Here is a 19,157-nt window from a genome sequence, read left to right as displayed (position 1 = left end):
TATTTGCAGTGGGGCGATGGGTGGGGGGCTGGGGGTCAGCGGGAGTGTCCAGCGTCCATGGGCGAGCGGCGGGAGGAAGCCTTGAACACCACGTCCTGTGCCTGCGCCCGCCTCGCGCTGCCGGGGCAGAAACACGGGTGAGGGGGGAGTCTCTGCACCCCCCAGCCGTGGGGGTCCCTCTGAGGGGTGTGGGGGGCTCTCACCGCATCCGCTTGGCCCCGAAGTGGACGGCGAGGAAGAGGCCGACGCAGCCGGCGACCGCGCCGAAGATGATGGCGATGACCTCACCTGTGTGAGGCCCGGGGGGGGTCAGGGGGGTCCAGGGGTGACCCCCCCAGCCCAGCCTCCCGGCCTGGCCCTACCTGTGGAATATCCCTCTGGCTCTGCAAGGGAAAGGCCGGGGTCAGGGCCAGCGCCTTGTGCCCAGCCGGGGCTCCAGGAGCCGCGTGAGGGGTGCAGGGGGGCCCTCCCCACCCCTCCGCTCACCCCTGGGGAAGGACGCGAGCACCAGGCGCTGGTTCAGCTCCTGCGGGGCCCGGAAATTGTCCACCAGGAGCTGGGGCTCCTCCGGCTCGCCCTCCTCCGTGGAGTAAAGGCTTCCCTGGAGCTGCTCCAGCTGGAGGGGGAAGGGGGCAGCACTGGGGGGGTGCGCTCGCCAAACGCGGGGGGCTCCCCCCAGAGCGGGTCCTACCTGGGCCCGGCTGATGCGGACGGGCTGCGGGAAGAGGGTCCAGAGGACGCTCTGGAAGCAGGGCGGGGTGGTCAGGGACCCGTTGTAGCGGTAGTAGCGCTCCAGCTGCGCGGGCAGCAGGTCCCGGATGCTGAAGGAGGGGATGGCCACCGTCTGCCCTGTGGGGGCGAGCAGTTTGGGGCGTGCTGGGAGGGGGATTTGGCGTTCCGCCCTCCCTCTCCTCACCTGCGTAGCGGATGCTGCCGAGATGCCTCAGGATGTTGTCGTAGGCGGGGTGGGGGTCATCTCCCACCTGGGGGAGCGAGGGGGGGGGGGTCAGTGAGGGGCTGGGGAAGCGCGGGTGGGTGGGTGGGGGGCGTGGGTCTGGGGTCCGTACCTCCAGGAGGACGCCGAGCACGGCCAGCCCGCCCGGTTGCTGCTGCGCCGCGCTGGCGTCGGCGAAACGCTCGGCATCGAAGTGCACCACGTGCATCTGCGGCACGGCGGGGACCCCCTGAGCCCCCCGCCCTGACTCCGCAACCCTGCCCCTGAGCCCCCCGTCCTAACTCCCCAACCCCTTCCCCTGAGCCCCCCGCCCTGACTCCGCAACCCTGCCCCTGAGCCCGCCGCCCTACCTCCCCAACCCTGCCCCTGAGCCCCCCGCCCTGCCGCCCCAACCCTGCCCCTGAGCCCGCCGCCCTGACTCCCCAACCCCTTCCCCTGAGCCCCCCGCCCTAACTCCCCAACCCTGACCCTGAGCCCCCCGCCCTTCCTCCCCAACCCTGCCCCTGAGCCCCCCGCCCTTCCTCCCCAACCCTGCCCCTGAGCCCCCCGCCCTTCCCCCCCCAACCCTGCCCCTGAGCCCCCCGCCCTGCCTCCTCAACCCTGCCCCTGAGCCCCCCGCCCTAACTCCCCAACCCTGCCCCTGAGCCCCCCGCCCTGCCCCGGCGCCCATCCCGCCGTGCCCAGACCTGCTGCCTCTCCCGTTTCCCATCCTTTTCCTCTGCACCCCATCCCCTCCCTGCACTCATTTCACACCCCGGATCCATTTCCCTCGCCAGGACCCCTTTTCCATTCCCTGCAGCAAATTCCTGCAGTGCAAACCCATTTTCCACGCTGTTCCCATGCCGTTTCCCACACCGACACCCCTCCCCACAACCATTTCCCACACAATTCCCATGCCATTTCCTGACCCCAAACCTGTTCCCCTCCTCCTTTCCCACCCCATTTCCCGCCCCCAGACCCATTCTGGGAGCTGTTCCCCGGCCGGCCCCAGTGCCCCCGGTACCTCGGCGGGGGCACGGTGCCCGTCCAGCAGGTGCTCAGCGCCAGCGGCGCGGCCGGGCCGGCCCCAGTGGAAGTGGAGCTGAAGGGCAGCGAAGGCGTGGGGCAGCCCCCGGAGCCGCAGGGACGGTGGCAGTGCCAGCACGGCTGTGGAACACGGGGTCAGCGGGGCTGGGGCACCGGGGACCGCCCCGGTTCTCCCCGCGGCGCTCACCGGTGTGGCCGTTGTTGGCGAGGGTCAGCTGCGGGCTCTCGGGGCGCTCGTAGCCCTCGGGCCGCAGCGGCGGCAGGGACGGGTCCGGCTGTGCCCGCGCTGTCGCGATGTCGATGGGTGACTGCGCCCGGCCCCCGCACTCCGCGTGTCCCTCGTGCCAGTGCTGCTGCCCGTGGGGACCTGCGGGGGACCCGGCCCCGGGTGGGACCCTCCCCTCACCTCGCCCCAGGCGCTGCTTCACCCAGCGGGGGCCCCGTGACCCAAAACGCCCTCGGTGCCCCCCAAACCGGGACGCGGGTGACATTCCCAAGGGCCTTGTTAATCTGCTGGGGATATTTTTTCCAGCCGGGAGAGCGGGGACAAAGGCGAGCCCGCGGGGCCGGGGGGGGCACCCATGGGTCCCCTGGGCCCGGCAGGACGGGGCTTAGCGGGATTTGGCCAAGGCCGGATCCTAATTGGATTTGGCAGCAGGAGCCTTATGTAAAGGAGCACAAAGGGAGCATTGGAGCGCGGGGGGCAAGGGGGGGCAGGAGGGGAAAATGGGGGGCTGCACCCATTCACCCCCAGCTGCCTTAGGGGACCCAGGTGGGTGCCCATTTGGGGGGAGCAAGGGGGGGCTGTGATCTGCCCAGTTCCTTCCCATTTGGGGGACCCAGGTCAAAGTGGGGGCTGTCACCCATCCACCTCCCCAGCTTCTGGGGAGACCCATGTGAGCCCCTCAGCTCGGGGGGTGTGGGGGGAGGTCTTGGGGGGTGGGAATAAATGAGGGGGGGGGGGCGTCCCTGCGTGGGGCCCCACTCACCCTCGTACGTCCAGTGGGGACCTGTTGGGGAGAGTGGAGGCATTGGGGTGGGGGCTCGGCTGAGCCCCCTGGCCCGACATGGGGGCACCTGAGGGGGGCTGGGGCTGCACCCCACGACGGGATCTGCCAGGGGCAACCTCGGGGCGACTCACCAGCGGGCAGGGCGGGGGCCAGGCCCCCCAGGAGCAGCAGCACACTCAGCATGGCGGGGGGCAGGGGGGGCTGCGTGCCACCGGCCCGGCCCTAAATACCCACCCCGGGGGACGGGCCCCCCCGGGGGGACGGGGAGGGCTGGAGGGGCCATGCCCGGGGTGTCGGGGTGTGGGGAGGGTGGAGAGGGGGGCTGCGAGCTCTGCACTTGTGGCGTGAGGGGTTTGTAGGACCTGGGTTTGCGGGGTGAACGCTGTGTAGGACTGGGGGTTGTGGGGCGAGGGGTTTGTAGGGCTGGGGGTTATGGGGCTCTGGGGGGCTCTGAGGGTTTGGGGGGGGGGGGCCTGAGGGGGGCCCCTGGGCCTTGGGGAGGGGTCTTGGGGTCACCCTGAGCCTCCTGGGGGGAGAGCCGCGCTGGGGGCTGTGGGCCCGGGAGGGATTTTGGGGGGGAATGTTGGGGGGGGGAGGGGTTGGGGGCGCTCGGGGGGAGCCCCGGGCAGAGCCTGCACGCGCTCCCCGGCCCCGCCCCTCTCCGGGAGACCCCGCCCCTCTCCGGGAGGCCCCGCCCAGCGGGCGTTCCCCCACGCGCCGGCGCGACGTCACACGGGGGGGGGGGGGGGGGGCCGCCGCCGCCCCCACGTGGGGGCCCACGCGCCGCCCCGCCCCGGTTATGTAACGGCGGGGGGCGTGGCCGCCCCGCCCGTTGGCCGAGACGCGCCGCCGGGAGCGGCGCCCATTGGCTGGGGGCGCGGGGGCGGTGGCGGCGGGGCGGGAGCGCGGCCCGGGAGCCGCCAGGGGGCGCGGCCCGGCGCCGCGTGCCCCGAATCGCCGGGCGGGGCGGCGTGGCCAGAGCCCCGCCCTCCGGCCAATCAGAGACGGGCGGCGGCGGCGAGCCAACGGGAGAGAGGGGGCGGGGCCTCGCGGGACGCGGCGGCCAATGGGAGCGCGGCGGGGCGGGGCCCGGCCGGAGGCACGTGCGGCCGCGCACGTGTCCGCGTGGGGCCGCCGCGGGCGGGGCGGGACCGGCACCGGGACCGGGACCGGGCACAGAGAGACCGGGACACCGGAACAGCGGCACCTGCTCAGGGACACTGACGCCGGCCGGGAAACGGGGACAGCGATACCAGCAACGGCGGCGGGACACTGATACCGGGACAGCGATACCGGCACTGGGGTCAGGGACGGCAACAGCGACACCGGCACCGGGGCACCGGCGCTGCCACAGGGACACCGGCATCACCGCAGGTGCAGCCGGGAGCAGGTGGGGTCCGGGGTGACCGGGGCTGGGTGGGGAGGCGCGGGGGGGAAGGTCCCCATCACGGGTGGGGCTCCTGCAGGGAGCGCTCAGTCCTGGGGAGGGGGCGGCAGGGGATGGGGCGAGGGGAGCTGCTGGGGGGTCCTGGGCAGTCCCGGGGCTGGAGGGGGGGGTTGCTGTAACTTGGGGGGGGGTGGGGGGGGAAGGAGAGGGGCTGGGGGTGGTCCTGGGTGGAAGGTCCCAGTGCCAGGTGGGTCCCTGCACCCCCGTGCTGTCTGAGCGATGCCAAATCTGCCCCTCTCCCGGGGCGTGTGAGGCAGCGCTGGGGGCGTGGGGATGACACCCCCACGGGAGAACAAGGCAGTTGGTTGTCTTCCATCTTTGTCCGATATCCGCCCCGGTGTTTCCCTCCTTCCCTCCCCCAGGCAGCCTCGGCTGTTTGACTCTGCTGGAGCTGAACGCGGGGAGACGCTTCCCCTGGGGGGGCCACCCCCGCCATGGAGCCCCCCGCCCGTACCTGCTCCTGCGGCTCCCCTGCCTCTGACAGCGAGGCCGAGGCCGGCAGCCCCCCCCGGAGCCCCCCCAAACCCGAGCGCAGCCGCAAGCGCCCGGGGGGGCTGGAGCGAGCGCCCCCCGAATCGCCGCCGTCACCCCGCGGGGGGAAGCGCCCGCGGAAACGGGACGGGGGGGATGTCCCTCCCAGCGATGGCGATCGCCTCTTTGCCCAAAAGGTGAGTTTTTTGGCAGAAAACCAAGGGGCACCCCCAAAGATGGGAGGTGAGGGAGGGTTTGGTCCCCTAAAAAAAAAAAAAAAAAAAAAAAAAATCTGGGTCTGCCTCAGTTTCCCCACCTGAAATGGACGGGTGGGGATGAGCAGGATTCGGGGGGAGAGAGGGAGGTAAGTGGGGTCTGAGGGGGTGCAGCAGACCCCCCCCCCGCCCAGTCACCTCCTCCTCCTCCTCCCCTTCCTCGCAGTGCCGGGAGCTCCGGGGCTTCATCCGGCCGCTGGCAGAGCTGCTGGAGGGGCTGCGGCGGGGCCGCTACGACAGAGGTGGGTGCCCCCCACACCCTCCTCCTCCTCCTCCTCCTCCTCCTCCCCACCCCACAAAGCACCTCTTTCCCCCTGGGGAGAATTCACCCAGTTGCGGGACTCCCCAGGGCTGAGCAGCTTCCAGCAGAGCGTGGCCATGGACCGGCTCCAGCGGATCATCGGGGTCCTGCAGAAGCCAGAAATGGGGTGAGTGTCCCCAGCCATCCCCGGGGGGGGCCGGGCGCACGGGGACACCCCCCTCCTCGGCAGAGGGTGACGGGAGCTCTCTCCCCGCAGTGCCCGCTACCTGGGGACGCTGCTGCAGGTGGAGGCGATGCTGCGGCTCTGGTTCCCCCACGTCGCCCCCAAACCCGCGCTGGACCCGGCCCCCCCCGCGGCTCCCCCGCGCCGCCGCCCCCCCGCCGGTCCCCCCGGGGCCCCCCGGTGCCGCCGCCTGCCCGGGGACGTCCCCCTCGCCAGCCCCGCGGGGACGTTACAGCAGCGGGGGTCCCCCCGGTGCCAGGCCGGGACCCCCGAGTCCCCCCCGGCGCCGGACGTGTGACGCCCCCCCCGGCTCGGGGGGGGGGAAGATCTCGTCTGCATTTCTCGGTTTTGCCTTTTTTGATTATTTTTTTTTTTTTTAACCGGCGGTCAGTGAGACCCGCGGGCGGGCGGGACTGACCGGGAGGGGTCCCGAACTCCCGCCCCCCGCAAGAAGCCCCAACCCCGGGGCGGCCGCGTGCCTTGGCCGGAGCGGAGCCCCCTCCCCGCGGGGACCGGGCCCTCCCGGGCTTGTGCCTTCCCCGCGTGGCTGAGCGTGGCTGCCCCGGAGCGGTGTGTGCGGAGCCCCCGAGTGGGGAGGGCCCGCAGCCGGCCCTGCTGGAAGCAATAAACGCCGCGGGAGCGGCCGGGGCCAGCCGGTGTCGTGTCCTCTGTGCCTCGGCGGGGCGGCGGGGGGTGCGTTCCTGTCCCCGGCGGGCTCAGAGCCGCCCTTGGTGCCCCGCCGTCCCCTCCGCTGTGGGACCCTGCGGTGCCTCCGGTGCCGGTTACGGGAGGGAGAGCCCCGGGACCGGGGGGAGCCGCGGGGCCCGTGCCGGTCCCGGGGCTCTCCCCGCCGGAAGTGCCGGCGGTACCGGAAGTCGCTCCCGACGGAAGTTCCTCCGTCAGTCGCTTCCGGTGCGGGCGCGCAGCGGCCGCGGCTTCACCGGGGTCAGTTGGGGAGAGGAGCGGGACCGGGGGCGGAGGGAGGCCCGCGTGGGGAGGCAGCGCCCCGCCAAGACCGTTCGTGGGGCGGGGGGGTCCCTGCCGCGTTCCCTTGGGGCTCTGCGGGGAGAACCGACCCCTCCGTGTCCCCGGGAGAGGGGCGGGAGGGACCGGCCCCTCTCTGTACCCGGGGTTCCCTGCCGTGTTCCCGGGGCGGGGGGAGGAGGGACTGGCTCCTGCGAGCCGCGGGGCCGCCCGGTCCCAGCCGCCCCGTCCCGCAGCAGCGCGGCCATGGCGAACCACCTGCGCTTCGTGGGCCGCACGGTGATGGTGCAGAACGGAAACGTGGAGGCGGCGTACGGCGTCCTGAACAGGTGAGGAACGGGAGGGAACCGCGGAGAGCAGGGCTCCGCGGCCCGGCCGGGGCTGGGGCCCCGAGCGGCTTCAGTTCCTTCACGTACTGGGTTCAGGAGCAGAATTTCCTGAGCAGAAGGTGACGGGAGGCTCGTGTCGGGCTTTCCCCGCGAGCCCCACGTCCTGCCGTCCCCTCGGATCCGCTGCAAGCAGAGGGAAAGGTTCAACTTTTCCCAGCAGCTTCCTTAGAGACGGGTTCAAACAGAGCCCAAAGCCGACCCTGGCGTTCCCCCCACGAGTTCTGAGCCTGCAGAGCCTAAGGACGAGCAGGACTAACAAATCACGGCCCCGACACACCAGCAGCTCTGAGCACGTCCGTAACAAAGCACGAAACTCGTGTCATTAGAGCCGGCCCAGCCTCCCCCCGAGCTGAGCTCCCGCAGGAGCTGCGGGGCAGGCAGCAGCGCCACGGCCGGGAGAGCAGAGCCGCCGCGGGGAGCGGCTCCAGCAGCTCCGTGGGGATGCAGCCCCCGGAACCCACGTCAGGATCAACGAACGCGTCCGAGCACCGCCCGACCGCGCCGGGGCTCCGCCGCCTGCTTCGGAGCTCTGAGCACGTCCGTAACAAACCACCAAACTCGGCGCTGTTCCTCGGGGACGAGGCCGTGCCATCGATCCGTGCTCACACGCCTTCCTTGGTGCCGCCTTCAGCGGAGCTCAGGGGGATCCTTCCCCTCCTCGCGGGTGGCCGGCGAGGAGAACGAGCCGGGGCAACGCGCCGGGGACCGAGCCGTGCCCGTTCCTCCCTCCTCGCCCACCCCGGAACCTTCCCTGCCGCTGTCACCGCTCTCTCCCTCCCGCAGGATCCTGGTGCAGGACGGCGTGGCCGAGGCGGTGCGGCGCTCCCGGTACTACGAGAAGCCGAGCCAGGCGCGGCGGCGGCGGGCGTTCGAGGCGTGCCGGCGGGTGTACAGCGCCGAGATGGCGCGCAGGATCGCCTTCCTGGCGCGGAGCGGCCGCCGGGACCCGTGGACGGGCTGCTGAGGGAGGGGGCCGGCCCCAATAAAGACCCTCTCGCTCTGATTGATCCCCGTTAATTGAGTTCGGTTAATGACGGCGTGAGGGGAAGGGGGCGGGGCCGGGGGGGCGGGGCCGAGCGTGCACCGGGGCCCCGCCCCCTCGCCGGGGTCCGCCTCCTTCCCGGCGCCCCCCGCGCGCCCCGCCGCGCACGCGCCGCGCGCCCGTTTCCGCTTCCGCCCCGACGCGCCGTCACCGTCAGGGGCCGCCGGGCCGGGACCGGGACCGGCGTGAGGGAACGGGGCCGGTGAGGAAAACTGGGTCGCCCCGGAGGGCGTGGAGGCAACGGGGAAAGCGGGCGGGCTGCCGAGAGGGAAGGAGGCGGTGGCGGAGGTGGCCCCGGGCCCGGCCCGCGCGGAGCCGCTCGCCCGGCGCGGCGCGCTGAGGGGGCCGGGCCGGGCCGGGCCCCGGGCGGAGCTCCGCGACAGCGGGGCACGGCGGAGCCGCTGGGGTGCGCGGGAGCGGGGTCGGCGGGAGCCCCGTGTCTCCGGCGGGACCGAGCTCCGTCCGTCCGTCCGTGCGAGGCCGAAGCAGGCGGCGGAGCCCCGGCGCGGTCGGGCGGTGCTCGGACGCGTTCGTTGATCCTGACGTGGGTTCCGGGGGCTGCATCCCCACGGAGCTGCTGGAGCCGCTCCCCGCGGCGGCTCTGCTCTCCCGGCCGTGGCGCTGCTGCCTGCCCCGCAGCTCCTGCGGGAGCTCAGCTCGGGGGGAGGCTGGGCCGGCTCTAATGACACGAGTTTCGTGCTTTGTTACGGACGTGCTCAGAGCTGCTGGTGTGTCGGGGCCGTGATTTGTTAGTCCTGCTCGTCCTTAGGCTCTGCAGGCTCAGAACTCGTGGGGGGAACGCCAGGGTCGGCTTTGGGCTCTGTTTGAACCCGTCTCTAAGGAAGCTGCCGGGAAAAGTTGAACCTGCGGAGGTTTCCAGGCTCTGGAGGGAAACCAGAGCGGTGTCCTCTGTGGAGGACTGCTTGGTAGGACAGTGCAGATTCCCCAGCTCCTGGGGTCCTGCAGGAAGCAGCAGTCACCTCCTGGAACTGCTCATGGACCTCAGATCGGGGGATCTGTGTTAGTGCTGGCCCCATTCCCAGCTCCAGGAGGGATAACTGAACCCCAGGATCCCATTCCTAGCTCCAGGAGGGATAACTGAACCCCAGGATCCCATTCCTAGCTCCAGGAGGGATAACTGAACCCCAGGACCCCATTCCTACGAGGGATAACTGAACCCCAGGACCCCATTCCCAGGAGGGATAACTGAACCCCAGGATCCCATTCCTACGAGGGATAACTGAACCCCAAGACCTCATTCCCAGCTCCAGGAGGGATAACTGAACCCCAGGATCCCATTCCCAGGAGAGATAACTGAACCCCAGGATCCCATTCCTACGAGGGATAACTGAACCCCAGGACCCCATTCCCAGGAGGGATAACTGAACCCCAGGACCCCATTCCTACGAGGGATAACTGAACCCCAGGATCCCATTCCTACGAGGGATAACTGAACCCCAGGATCCCATTCCTACGAGGGATAACTGAACCCCAGGATCCCATTCCCAGGAGGGATAACTGAACCCCAGGATCCCATTCCTACGAGGGATAACTGAACCCCAGGACCCCATTCCCAGGAGGGATAACTGAACCCCAGGACCCCATTCCTACGAGGGATAACTGAACCCCAGGACCTCATTCCCAGGAGGGATAACTGAACCCCAGGATCCCATTCCCAGGAGGGATAACTGAACCCCAGGACCCCATTCCTACGAGGGATAACTGAACCCCAGGATCCCATTCCTACGAGGGATAACTGAACCCCAGGACCTCATTCCCAGGAGGGATAACTGAACCCCAGGATCCCATTCCCAGGAGGGATAACTGAACCCCAGGACCTCATTCCCAGGAGGGATAACTGAACCCCAGGATCCCATTCCCAGGAGGGATAACTGAACCCCAGGACCCCATTCCCAGGAGGGATAACTGAACCCCAGGACCCCATTCCCAGCTCCAGGAGGGATAACTGAACCCCAGGACCCCATTCCCAGCTCCAGGATGGAGAGCTCTGCCGGGTGTCCATTCCCACAGCCCCACCTTGGTGCCGTGGTCAGGCTCAGCCCTAAGGAGATTTCCCCAGATCCGATCAGGGCCCGGAGCCAGTTAAAAGCAGTTGCAGCCACAGCCCAGGCTGTGAGTGCTGCAGGATGTGAGGGGATGTGACTGCCAGGAAACTGCCCAGATTTGGGGCTGCACGCTGGGGAAGGGGCTCAGATTGTTTTGTGTCCCTGACAAGGGGTGAGTGGGAGCAGGGGCGTTCTCCTGTCCCACGTGTTCCGCTCGCAGTGCATCTCTCTTCCCAAACCATGGAGGGATTTGGGGGGCTCAGAGGCTTTTGTCGCTGGGCTGGCAGCACGGAGAGACCTGGGGAGCTCAGGGAGGAGCCCGGGTGGGAAGGGTTATCCTGAGAACAGACATTCCTGGCTGGTTTTGGAAGCACAGGAGCGCTCAGGCGCATCCCTCTGGGATCTGCACCACGTCCTGGGGTCCCCTGGGTGGGCTCAGCACCTCCCTCCTCATGGGGCTTGCCTCATTTTAGCCCACAGAGGAGCCCACAGGAGCTTTTCCCAGCCGTGGAGCTGCTCCTGAGCGAGGAAGCCACGAGGGTGACACGACACCCCCAGGGCCTTGTTTGACGTGCTGTGTCTCCTTGCAGCCCGAGCAGAGATGTCGCTGTCCAAGCGCGAGCTGGACGAGCTGAAGCCATGGATCGAGAAGACGGTGAAGCGTGTGCTGGGCTTCTCGGAGCCCACCGTGGTCACCGCCGCGCTCAACTGCGTGGGCAAGGGCATGGACAAGAAGAAAGCGGCCGGTACGTCCGCAGCCGGGCTTGGAAAACAGCCCAAAACCTTGCCAGGGTGGAGGGGCAGGGGGCACAGGGCAGTTCTCTCAGCCTCCACAGGGTGAGGAGGGGAAAATCCGTCAGACCAGAGTCAGCTGGAGGCCTTGTGGTGTGTTAAAAAATCTGATAAGGAAAAATGAGTTCCTAATTCAAGGAACTGTAAAAGGTGATTTTTTTGGTGTGCTTTTTGTGCCAGTTACAGCTTTGCTTTGCTTCTGCATGAGACCTGGACTCCCTTAATCCCTTAGTTTAAAGCTCCTGACAACACAACCCACAGATCCCAGAGGCTTCCAGGCCTCCCTGTGCCTGTAGACTTGAATCACACTTAAATTTAAGTGGTTTGCATCTTCCATGTGGATTCTCCATCCTCTCGCTCCCCTCAAGCTCAGAATTCTGCACTGATGGGATTTTCCTCTTTTCCAGACCACCTTAAGCCCTTCCTGGATGATTCCACCCTGCGATTTGTAGACAAACTCTTTGAGGCAGTGGAGGAAGGACGAAGCTCTCGGCACTCCAAATCCAACAGCGACCGGAACCGGAAGCGGGAGCTAAAGGTGATTATTGATTATTGATTGCATTTTTTTTTTTTTTTTTTTTTTTTTAACCCTGTGGTTGGGTGGCCTGGAGGCAGCACTGGTGCTCTGGCACACTCTCCTCTTCCAGAGAGGTACAGCTCGGAATGTTCAAGAGAAACGACTCCTCTCCATGATGAAGTGTGGGAGCCTTTACCTTGTGGTTCTCTTTCCCAAAGCCAAGGTGGAAGCCTGGCTTTGGCTTTCTGTTAGGCTGGTGGAGTGAATCCATGGGGATCCATCTCCCTTCTCCTCGGTGCTCCTTGTGCTTGTATTTTTATTTGGAGCCTGGGAGAGCTGCTCCTGGTGGCTTCCCATCGCTCCCCACGTGAGGCAGCAGTGGGGCTCTGTGGTGGATGATCTGGTGGGTTTTCATTCCCTTTCTCCACCCAGAATCAACAAGAGGTGGTTTTTGACAACCCCTATCCTAGCACAGGATTGATTCCAACTGGGATTCCATTGCTCTGGTGTTTCTCCCTTGCCTGGGATGGTGGAAGGCTTTTGCATTCAAAGCTGTTTTCACTTCCTTTTTTCTCTTGAGGACTTTTCTCACCATCCTGCAGAATTCCATTTTGCCATCACTCTGCCAAGTCTGACAGGCCCTCTCCGTGCTGCTCCTACTCTCAGTGATTTTCCTGTCACTCTTCCTGAGGTTCCTATTTTATGGCAGTCTGGGTTTCCCCAACACTGGCAGTCAGCACTGAACCTTGGTGAGCCAGAGCAGTGCCATTCAGGATCTGGAGCTCTTTGGGAGTGCTGGGACAAGCACTCCTCGTTTTCCACCAGGAACTTGTTTTCTTCCCTCCATGGCAGTGGGTGCTGGGCTGGTCCCTGGGGCTGTGGGAATGTGAGGGTCGAGCGGGGCTGGGGCTCCACGTGCTCCCCTGGGCCTGCTCAGGGGCACGGCAGAGCTGGGGACATCGGCAGTGCCATCACTTGGTGGTGGCAGGAGTGTGGTGACAGCCTGCTGGGGAGAGCAAGCACTGCCAGAGGGATCTGGTGCGGGCAGCAGGGATCAGTGATGGCAGAGGGATCAGTGATGGCAGAGGGATCTGGTGATGGCAGCAGGGATCTGTGATGGCAGCAGGGATCAGTGCTGGCAGCAGGGATCAGTGATGGCAGAGGGATCTGTGATGGCAGCAGGGATCTGGTGATGGTAGAGAGATTTGGTGATGGCAGCAGGGATGTGTGATGGCAGCAGGGATGTGTGATGGCAGCAGGGATGTGTGATGGCAGCAGGGATGTGTGATGGCAGCAGGGATGTGTGATGGCAGCAGGGATGTGTGATGGCAGCAGGGATCTGGTCATGGCAGAGGGATCTGGTGATGGCAGAGGGATCTGTGATGGCAGAGGGATCTGTGATGGCAGCAGGGATCTGGTGATGGTAGAGGGATTTGGTGATGGCAGCAGGGATGTGTGATGGCAGCAGGGATGTGTGATGGCAGCAGGGATGTGTGATGGCAGCAGGGATCTTTGATGGCAGAGGGATCTGGTGATGGCAGAGGGATCTGTGATGGCAGCGGGATCTGGTCATGGCAGAGGGATCTGGTGCTGGCAGAGGGATCAGTGATGGCAGCAGGGATCTGGTGCGGGCAGCAGGGATCTGGTGCTGGCAGCAGGAGCAGGGCTGGGGGTGTCTGGCCTGAGCACTGCTGGTGTTCCTGGCTGAGCCAGAAGTTGGGCTAGGCAGCAACAGCAGAAACTGATCCTTCTTCTCTTGGCTCCTGGCATGGAGAGCGGTGTTCCTCCTGCCAAATCCTCGCTCTTCTCTCTGGAATCACATTTCTTGGAACTTCTCCATCGCGCTCTGGGTCTGTGTGGACCCTGCAGGAGCACAAACCACTCCCTGAGGTGCTCAGGCCATGGCAGCACTTGCAGACTGACTGACCCTGCCCCAGCACAGGCTGTGGAGAGGGATTTTGCTGGCACCTGTGGACCTCATAGGCTGGGCAGTGATGATTCCCACTCTGGGGTACGCCATGGCTTGGGAAGGTCAGAAACTGAACGTAAAGTTTCCACACTTTATACTATGGGCAAGTCCTTTCTCTTGAACTTGTAGGTTTTCCAAGAAGTACCTGTGTGGCTGAGGAAGTGTCCTTGTAGGATATGAACCGTTGTAGTGAAGAAGGGATTGCAACTAACGCTCCCAACCGGTGTGTATATTTTCTTTTCAAATAACACCTTGACACACACACTACAGTAACCCTTGGCACGGACACATCCAGGTTTCCATACACAAACCAGGCACTGATGATGGAATCCATGGCCACAGGTGCTGGGCTGGGCCTGACCAGAGCTCTGTGGAAAATGTTTTGTGCCTTTTGTTTGCACCGTGTGCTCTCTGAGCTGTGCTTCTCTGGAGTGGCTCCGGCCTTGGGTCTGGGCTGGAGTGTGAGGGAATGCTGCAGGTGTCCCAACACTCCCTGGGTCCAGGGCCACATCCTCCTTTTGGGAGGGAGGACTGCTTGGTAGAACAGTGCAAATTCCTTCACCAAACCCTTTCAAGTTGGCGGAAGACGTGGAAATGTTTTTATCCCAGTCAGATCAGCTCTGGGCTGGCTTTTTCTATCTCTCCATGCCGCTGAGACCTTACATCTCCTCAGTGCCAGTCCTCCCCTCTGAGCAGCCGAGGGAGCAGTGGTGCTGTTAGGCAGGCTCGTCCCTGTGATGTCTCCTGTCCTTCACGCTCTTGCATGGATTTCAGTGGTGTTTCTCTGGTGGGGGACCAGGGCCCAGGCTCGGCGTGGGCTCAGCCTGCACGTGCCACCCCGGAATTCTGCGTTACGAGCCGGAGCTGTGACATGCTGGTGGTTTCTCATCTCAAATCCTGGTCTGGGAGGAGGACGCTCTGTTCTAACCACAGCTTTCTGCTGTTTCCTTCCATTAGGATGTGTTCGGTGATGACTCTGAGGTGTCCAAGGAATCCTCTGGTGTTAAGAAAAGGCGCATCCCACGGTTCGAGGAGGTTGAGGATGAGCCTGAAGTCATTCCAGGCCCACCGTCGGAGAGCCCAGGGATGCTGACTAAGCTCCAGGTCAGTCTAGCTGGGCCGTGTCCCCACACGGTGTAGGGTTTATCCTCACTTGTATTCCAAATGGAGCAAAGGAAAACTCACTGTCTGTTTTCCCACAGATCAAACAGATGATGGAGGCAGCCACCCGGCAGATTGAAGAGAGGAAAAAGCAGCTCAGTTTCATCAGTCCTCCGACACCACAGGTATCTGCTGCAGGCAGCAGGCAAATCCCACACATCCCTGGACCCTGTTCCAGCTGTGGCTCGGGTCTGCTTGGGAACAGGCATGGAGGAAAACTTCCTTCTCTGTCAACAGCCCAAACTTTCTTCTTCGTCCCAATCGGAGCGACTCCCCATCGGCAACACGATCCAGCCCTCGCAGGCGGCCACGTTCATGAACGATGCCATCGAGAAGGCCAGGAAAGCTGCAGAGCTGCAGGCCCGGATCCAGGCTCAGCTGGCCCTGAAACCGGGGCTCATTGGCAACGCCAACATGGTGGGGCTGGCCAACCTGCACGCCATGGGCATTGCGCCACCGTGAGTAGCGGGATGAACCCGGAATGCCGGGCAGGGGCTGGCCAAAGGTTTCTCCAGTGCTGCTGGGTCCCCAGCAATGGCTTTAACTGCTGCTGAAGGATCAAATTTTATATTAAAATAAGTGAAGTTGAGGTTCCTCCTTCCTTAGCCGAGATTCCCTATTTGTGCACAGCAGGTTGGAGTCTCTTCTGGCAGTACAGATGAGCTGCAAAATTATAGAAACCATGGAATTAAGCTCAAATTTCCTTTGATTTAGTGCTGCATTCACATTTGAATGCAACGTGTCTTGTCCTGCCCACAGGAAAGTGGAGCTGAAGGATCAGACCAAGCCCACACCTCTGATCCTGGATGAGCAGGGCCGGACAGTGGATGCCAGTGGGAAGGAGATTGAGCTGACCCACCGCATGCCCACCCTGAAGGCCAACATAAGAGCGGTGAAGAGAGAGCAGTTCAAGCAGCAGCTTAAGGAAAAGCCCTCGGAAGACATGGAGTCAAACACATACTTTGACCCCCGCGTCTCCATAACCCCGGCCCAGCGGCAGAAACGCACCTTTAAGTTCCATGAAAAAGGAAAATTCGAGAAAATTGCCCAGAGGTTGAGAACAAAGGTATCAGAGGTCTTCTCCTGCTGATGCGAGCATGGGTAGGAGGGGATTCTCCTCTCCTGGGCTGGGAAGGGACCTGGGGTGGCTTTGATTCAGAAGTTTTCCAGTCAAATCACCTGAAACTTTTTCTTAAAAACGTCATTTTTGTTGGGATGGCACAAGTTAGCCATTGTGCGTGTAAAGTGTTTTCTCACCACTGTCTTCACCTATTGAAGGGCAAAATCTCCTTTTTTTGGACAAAACATTGAGTGTTCTGAAGAGAACAGATCTCTTTCTGGCTGAGTGATCAACTCAGAAGAGGAGATTTAAAGGAATTTTGTTAAAATGCTCTATGTTCTTGGGGAGAAGGGGAGAGAAAAAGTCTAGGGATAGAGTCCCTAGAGGGAGACGTTTCTTTGGGAATGTTCCATGGTCCTGAAAGTCTCAAGTACAAGAGCAGAGTTTTGGCAGGCTTGGGAGCTTCCCCTCGCCATCACGTGCTGTGTGGTTTCTCTTGCAGTCTGCTTCAGACTGTTTGAGAACCCAGATAAATCAGCAGGTGATTTGTGTTCAGCTCTTCACAGAGGTTCTGCTGTTTTGGAATGACCTTTCTGTTCCATTTTCCTTCTCAGGCTCAGCTAGAAAAGCTGCAGGCAGAGATCTCCCAGGCTGCCAGGAAAACTGGGATTCACACTTCCACCAAGTTGGCTCTGATCACCCCTAAGAAGGAGCTGAAGGAGGGGGAGATCCCAGAGATCGAGTGGTGGGACTCCTACATCATCCCCAATGGCCTGGATTTGTGAGTATTTCCAGGTGTTGATGGTTCTGCCACAGCAGGAATTCGGGAGCTGCACGGTGGGTCTGGGAAGCACGTGGGAAATCAGGCCAGATGTTGGTGCCTGAGCATCGAATTCCGCCTCTCATCTCCAAGATCCAGGCCCTGGGTTTGCTCCCAAAGTTTCTCTGGGGGCTGTAGTAGGTAGCTGCTGTGGAGTTGGAGGGATATTTTAGGCCAAAGTTGGGGAAGTTTGGTTTTGTTTCCAAGTATGAACATTCTGCACGAGTTGTGTTCACAGTGGCTGTGGGGCCCTGCTTCTGAACCCCGAAATGGGGGGGAGACACCTGCACATTAACACCACTGTGGGTCTCCTTCAGCCCATCGAGCTCTGGGTTGGGATTTGTGCAGGAATTCCTGCTGGGAATCCTGCCATGATGCCCAGCTCTCTCCTTTCTAGAAAAGGCGGCACGACCTCAAAGAAAGATGAGTACTTTGGGATCACGAACCTGGTGGAGCACCCAGCCCAGCTCAACCCCCCGGGTATGGCCCTGGCTTGGGGGGTTTGGCTGCTCAAGCAGCCCCGTGTGGCACTGCCGGTGTCCTCCTGGTCCTGGTGGAGCCCTGTGTCCCCCTGGATCCTCCAGGACACGTTCCTGATGGTCTCATTTCCCTGCCAGTGGACAGTGACACGCCGGTGACCCTGGGTGTGTATTTAACAAAGAAAGAGCAGAAGAAATTACGGCGCCAGACACGGCGAGAAGCCCAGAAGGAGCTGCAGGAAAAGGTCAGGCTGGGCCTGATGCCACCACCAGAGCCCAAAGGTGAGTGACAGCCAGGCCCTGGCCAGGCATGGATGCGTTGGGAATGCTGACGACCGCACAGCCCTGGTGGGATTGCACGGATCTGAAATCCACATGGACGCTGGATTTTTTTTTATGCGTGTGCAAGTGTTCTGGTGGGAAAAAGGTGTCCAGTGGGAGCCTCTCCCGTTGCCATGTCCAACGGGAGCCCTCCCAGCACCTCTCCCATTCCCTTGCAGTGAGGATTTCCAACCTGATGCGGGTGCTGGGCACGGAAGCTGTCCAGGACCCAACCAAGGTGGAAGCTCACGTCCGAGCGCAGATGGCCAAGAGACAGAAGTAGGTGGCACCTTGTACTGTGAGATTTCGTGACGTTTTTGGGGTAGATTTATTGCTGGTGTTTTGTTTAGGAACGGTGTTTTCAGTGCCGCCTGTTTGTTTCCAGGGCTCACGAGGAAGCGAACGCAGCGAGGAAGCTCACGGCGGAGCAGCGGAAAGCCAAGAAGGTGAAAAAGCTCAAGGAAGATGTTTCCCAGGGAGTTCACATAGCTGTGTACAGGTGAGTGAGCTCAGGGAGTTCAGAGGGAGCTCACAGGTGAGCTCCTGCTGGGCCTGCTTGGGGCAGAGGGACCTCTCAGGGCTGGGATAACAATTGTGGTTTTCCACAGATATTTGATCATGTTTTTCATCTTATCCTTAGGGTCCGAAACTTGAGCAATCCAGCAAAAAAATTCAAAATCGAGGCGAATGCTGGGCAGCTGTACCTCACGGGCGTGGTGGTCCTGCACAAAGATGTCAACGTGGTGGTGGTAGAAGGAGGTGAGGCCTTCTAGGCAGGGTTGGGTCACCACAGAGCATTCCAGAGCTTGCCTCCAGCAGCAATTGCTATGGAAATTGGTGACGGGGTTAGGGAAGGACAAGGAAGTGAGGAGGCAATTAGAAACTCCCTTAATTACATCGTTAACGGGGTTAGCAGTGACTGCAGAGCGCAGTAATCCAGTGAGAAAACCCGGATCATTCCATGAGGAAGGGAACCTCTGCCAGCTGCAGGTTAAGAGATTTTTCTGAGAATGTTGAGTCTTGATTCTTCCACAGGCCCGAAAGCACAGAAGAAATTCAAACGTCTTATGCTGCATCGAATAAAGTGGGACGAGCAGACGTCAAACACGAAGGGAGAGGGTGAGCGATGCTGTGCTGGTGTGAGAAGGGGGAGTCCTGCTCCACCTCAGGGGCTAAACGAGCTTTATTGGCGGGGTTTTTCCAGATGATGACGAGTCTGACGAGGAGTCCATTAAGAAAACAAACAAATGCTCTCTGGTTTGGGAGGTGAGTCGCGGCGCGGTTCCATACCGGGATGGGGCTGAGGTGGGATCCAACTCTCCATCACATTCCTTGAGCTGTCGCCTGACATAAACCACGTATTGTTACGTTTCCCCCCATGCCCTGGAGCGGGAATTCAGGCGGGAATTCGGGTGGGAATTCGGGTGGGACGTCACCCCTTGTCTCCCGCCAGGGCACGGCGAAGGATCGCAGCTTCGGCGAGATGAAGTTCAAGCAGTGCCCCACGGAGAACATGGCGCGGGAGCACTTCAAGAAGCACAGCGCCGAGCACTACTGGGACCTGGCGCTCAGCGAGTCCGTGCTCGAGTCCACGGACTGAGCCCGGCACGGCCCCGCGGCCGCTCCTGCCCCGCAGCCCCTGAGCCAGACAGCTCCCAGCACTCTCCTCAGCACCCCCATTAAAGACATATTTTTTAAAACAAATCGCCGTAGCGTGGCGTTGGGTAAAGGGCGGTGGTGTGGGGGGGGAAAGGACAGCCAGGCCCGTGCGTTTGATTTTGTTGAGGGAAGGGACAGGGAGCTGTGAGGGGGGCAGAAGCCACTTCACCTCTTCTCCAAGCTGTGCTGGGGGAGGTCCGGCCACGTTCAGATTGGACGTGGGGGAATT

At 63.1% G+C, this 19,157-nt stretch overlaps 4 protein-coding genes across 6 annotated transcripts; 3 read left to right on the top strand and 1 right to left on the bottom strand.

The window, feature by feature from the left end:
• Positions 1-35: 35 nt before the first annotated feature.
• Positions 36-3,316, bottom strand: CA14 (carbonic anhydrase 14). The gene is made up of 11 exons (XM_068174769.1): positions 3,123-3,316; positions 2,971-2,991; positions 2,169-2,591; positions 1,959-2,101; positions 1,068-1,163; positions 917-983; positions 692-849; positions 487-616; positions 363-383; positions 204-288; positions 36-117 (listed from the first exon to the last, which is right to left on the bottom strand). Exons 1-11 carry the CDS (start codon positions 3,172-3,174, stop codon positions 36-38), a joined length of 1,278 nt encoding a protein of 425 aa, XP_068030870.1. The 5' UTR covers positions 3,175-3,316.
• A 942-nt stretch (positions 3,317-4,258) lies between these two features.
• Positions 4,259-6,026, top strand: CIART (circadian associated repressor of transcription). 2 transcript variants are annotated; one of them, XM_068175003.1, is made up of 5 exons: positions 4,259-4,381; positions 4,801-5,106; positions 5,351-5,426; positions 5,534-5,612; positions 5,703-6,026. In XM_068175003.1, the coding sequence occupies exons 2-5, from the start codon at positions 4,873-4,875 to the stop codon at positions 5,965-5,967; spliced, it is 654 nt and encodes a 217-aa protein (XP_068031104.1). In that variant the 5' UTR covers positions 4,259-4,381; positions 4,801-4,872; the 3' UTR covers positions 5,968-6,026. The 2 variants fall into 2 exon arrangements, with proteins under 2 accessions (XP_068031104.1, XP_068031105.1); XM_068175004.1 differs by lacking the exon at positions 4,259-4,381 and having other exon boundaries at positions 4,742-5,106.
• Positions 6,027-6,560: 534 nt separating this feature from the next.
• On the top strand, positions 6,561-8,044 carry MRPS21 (mitochondrial ribosomal protein S21). Its single transcript, XM_068175018.1, has 3 exons — positions 6,561-6,614; positions 6,898-6,982; positions 7,826-8,044. Exons 2-3 carry the CDS (start codon positions 6,900-6,902, stop codon positions 8,004-8,006), a joined length of 264 nt encoding a protein of 87 aa, XP_068031119.1. The 5' UTR covers positions 6,561-6,614; positions 6,898-6,899; the 3' UTR covers positions 8,007-8,044.
• Positions 8,045-8,166: 122 nt separating this feature from the next.
• Positions 8,167-18,973, top strand: PRPF3 (pre-mRNA processing factor 3). 2 transcript variants are annotated; one of them, XM_068174941.1, is made up of 16 exons: positions 8,167-8,286; positions 10,741-10,896; positions 11,350-11,480; positions 14,386-14,532; positions 14,631-14,714; positions 14,827-15,047; positions 15,349-15,655; positions 16,264-16,430; positions 16,867-16,949; positions 17,087-17,230; positions 17,449-17,548; positions 17,655-17,768; positions 17,910-18,028; positions 18,305-18,388; positions 18,474-18,535; positions 18,723-18,973. In XM_068174941.1, the coding sequence occupies exons 2-16, from the start codon at positions 10,752-10,754 to the stop codon at positions 18,867-18,869; spliced, it is 2,055 nt and encodes a 684-aa protein (XP_068031042.1). In that variant the 5' UTR covers positions 8,167-8,286; positions 10,741-10,751; the 3' UTR covers positions 18,870-18,973. The 2 variants fall into 2 exon arrangements, with proteins under 2 accessions (XP_068031042.1, XP_068031043.1); XM_068174942.1 differs by lacking the exons at positions 8,167-8,286; positions 10,741-10,896 and adding an exon at positions 13,558-13,651 and having other exon boundaries at positions 11,349-11,480.
• Positions 18,974-19,157: the final 184 nt, after the last annotated feature.

The sequence above is a fragment of the Anomalospiza imberbis genome, chromosome 29 (genome assembly GCF_031753505.1).
Source record: "Anomalospiza imberbis isolate Cuckoo-Finch-1a 21T00152 chromosome 29, ASM3175350v1, whole genome shotgun sequence".
NCBI lineage: Eukaryota > Metazoa > Chordata > Aves > Passeriformes > Viduidae > Anomalospiza > Anomalospiza imberbis.
This window is presented reverse-complemented; position numbering and strand designations above follow the sequence as displayed.

Bases quoted from the DNA above. Each gene is read 5' to 3' on its own strand.
- CA14 (XM_068174769.1), bottom strand. From the start codon at position 3,174: ATGCTGAGTGTGCTGCTGCTCCTGGGGGGCCTGGCCCCCGCCCTGCCC. The intron at 2,592-2,970 runs GTGAGTGGGGCC...AATCCCGCTAAG, and splicing joins TCCCCACTGGACGTACGAGG to CCCCGTCCTGCCGGGCCCAG. The intron at 984-1,067 runs GTACGGACCCCA...TCGCTCCCCCAG, and splicing joins TGCTCGGCGTCCTCCTGGAG to GTGGGAGATGACCCCCACCC.
- CIART (XM_068175003.1), top strand. From the start codon at position 4,873: ATGGAGCCCCCCGCCCGTACCTGCTCCTGCGGCTCCCCTGCCTCTGAC. The intron at 5,107-5,350 runs GTGAGTTTTTTG...CCTTCCTCGCAG, and splicing joins ATCGCCTCTTTGCCCAAAAG to TGCCGGGAGCTCCGGGGCTT. The intron at 5,613-5,702 runs GTGAGTGTCCCC...CTCTCCCCGCAG, and splicing joins CTGCAGAAGCCAGAAATGGG to TGCCCGCTACCTGGGGACGC.
- MRPS21 (XM_068175018.1), top strand. From the start codon at position 6,900: ATGGCGAACCACCTGCGCTTCGTGGGCCGCACGGTGATGGTGCAGAAC. The intron at 6,983-7,825 runs GTGAGGAACGGG...TCCCTCCCGCAG, and splicing joins GCGTACGGCGTCCTGAACAG to GATCCTGGTGCAGGACGGCG.
- PRPF3 (XM_068174941.1), top strand. From the start codon at position 10,752: ATGTCGCTGTCCAAGCGCGAGCTGGACGAGCTGAAGCCATGGATCGAG. The intron at 17,231-17,448 runs GTGAGTGACAGC...ATTCCCTTGCAG, and splicing joins GCCACCACCAGAGCCCAAAG to TGAGGATTTCCAACCTGATG. The intron at 17,769-17,909 runs GTGAGTGAGCTC...TCTTATCCTTAG, and splicing joins GTTCACATAGCTGTGTACAG to GGTCCGAAACTTGAGCAATC.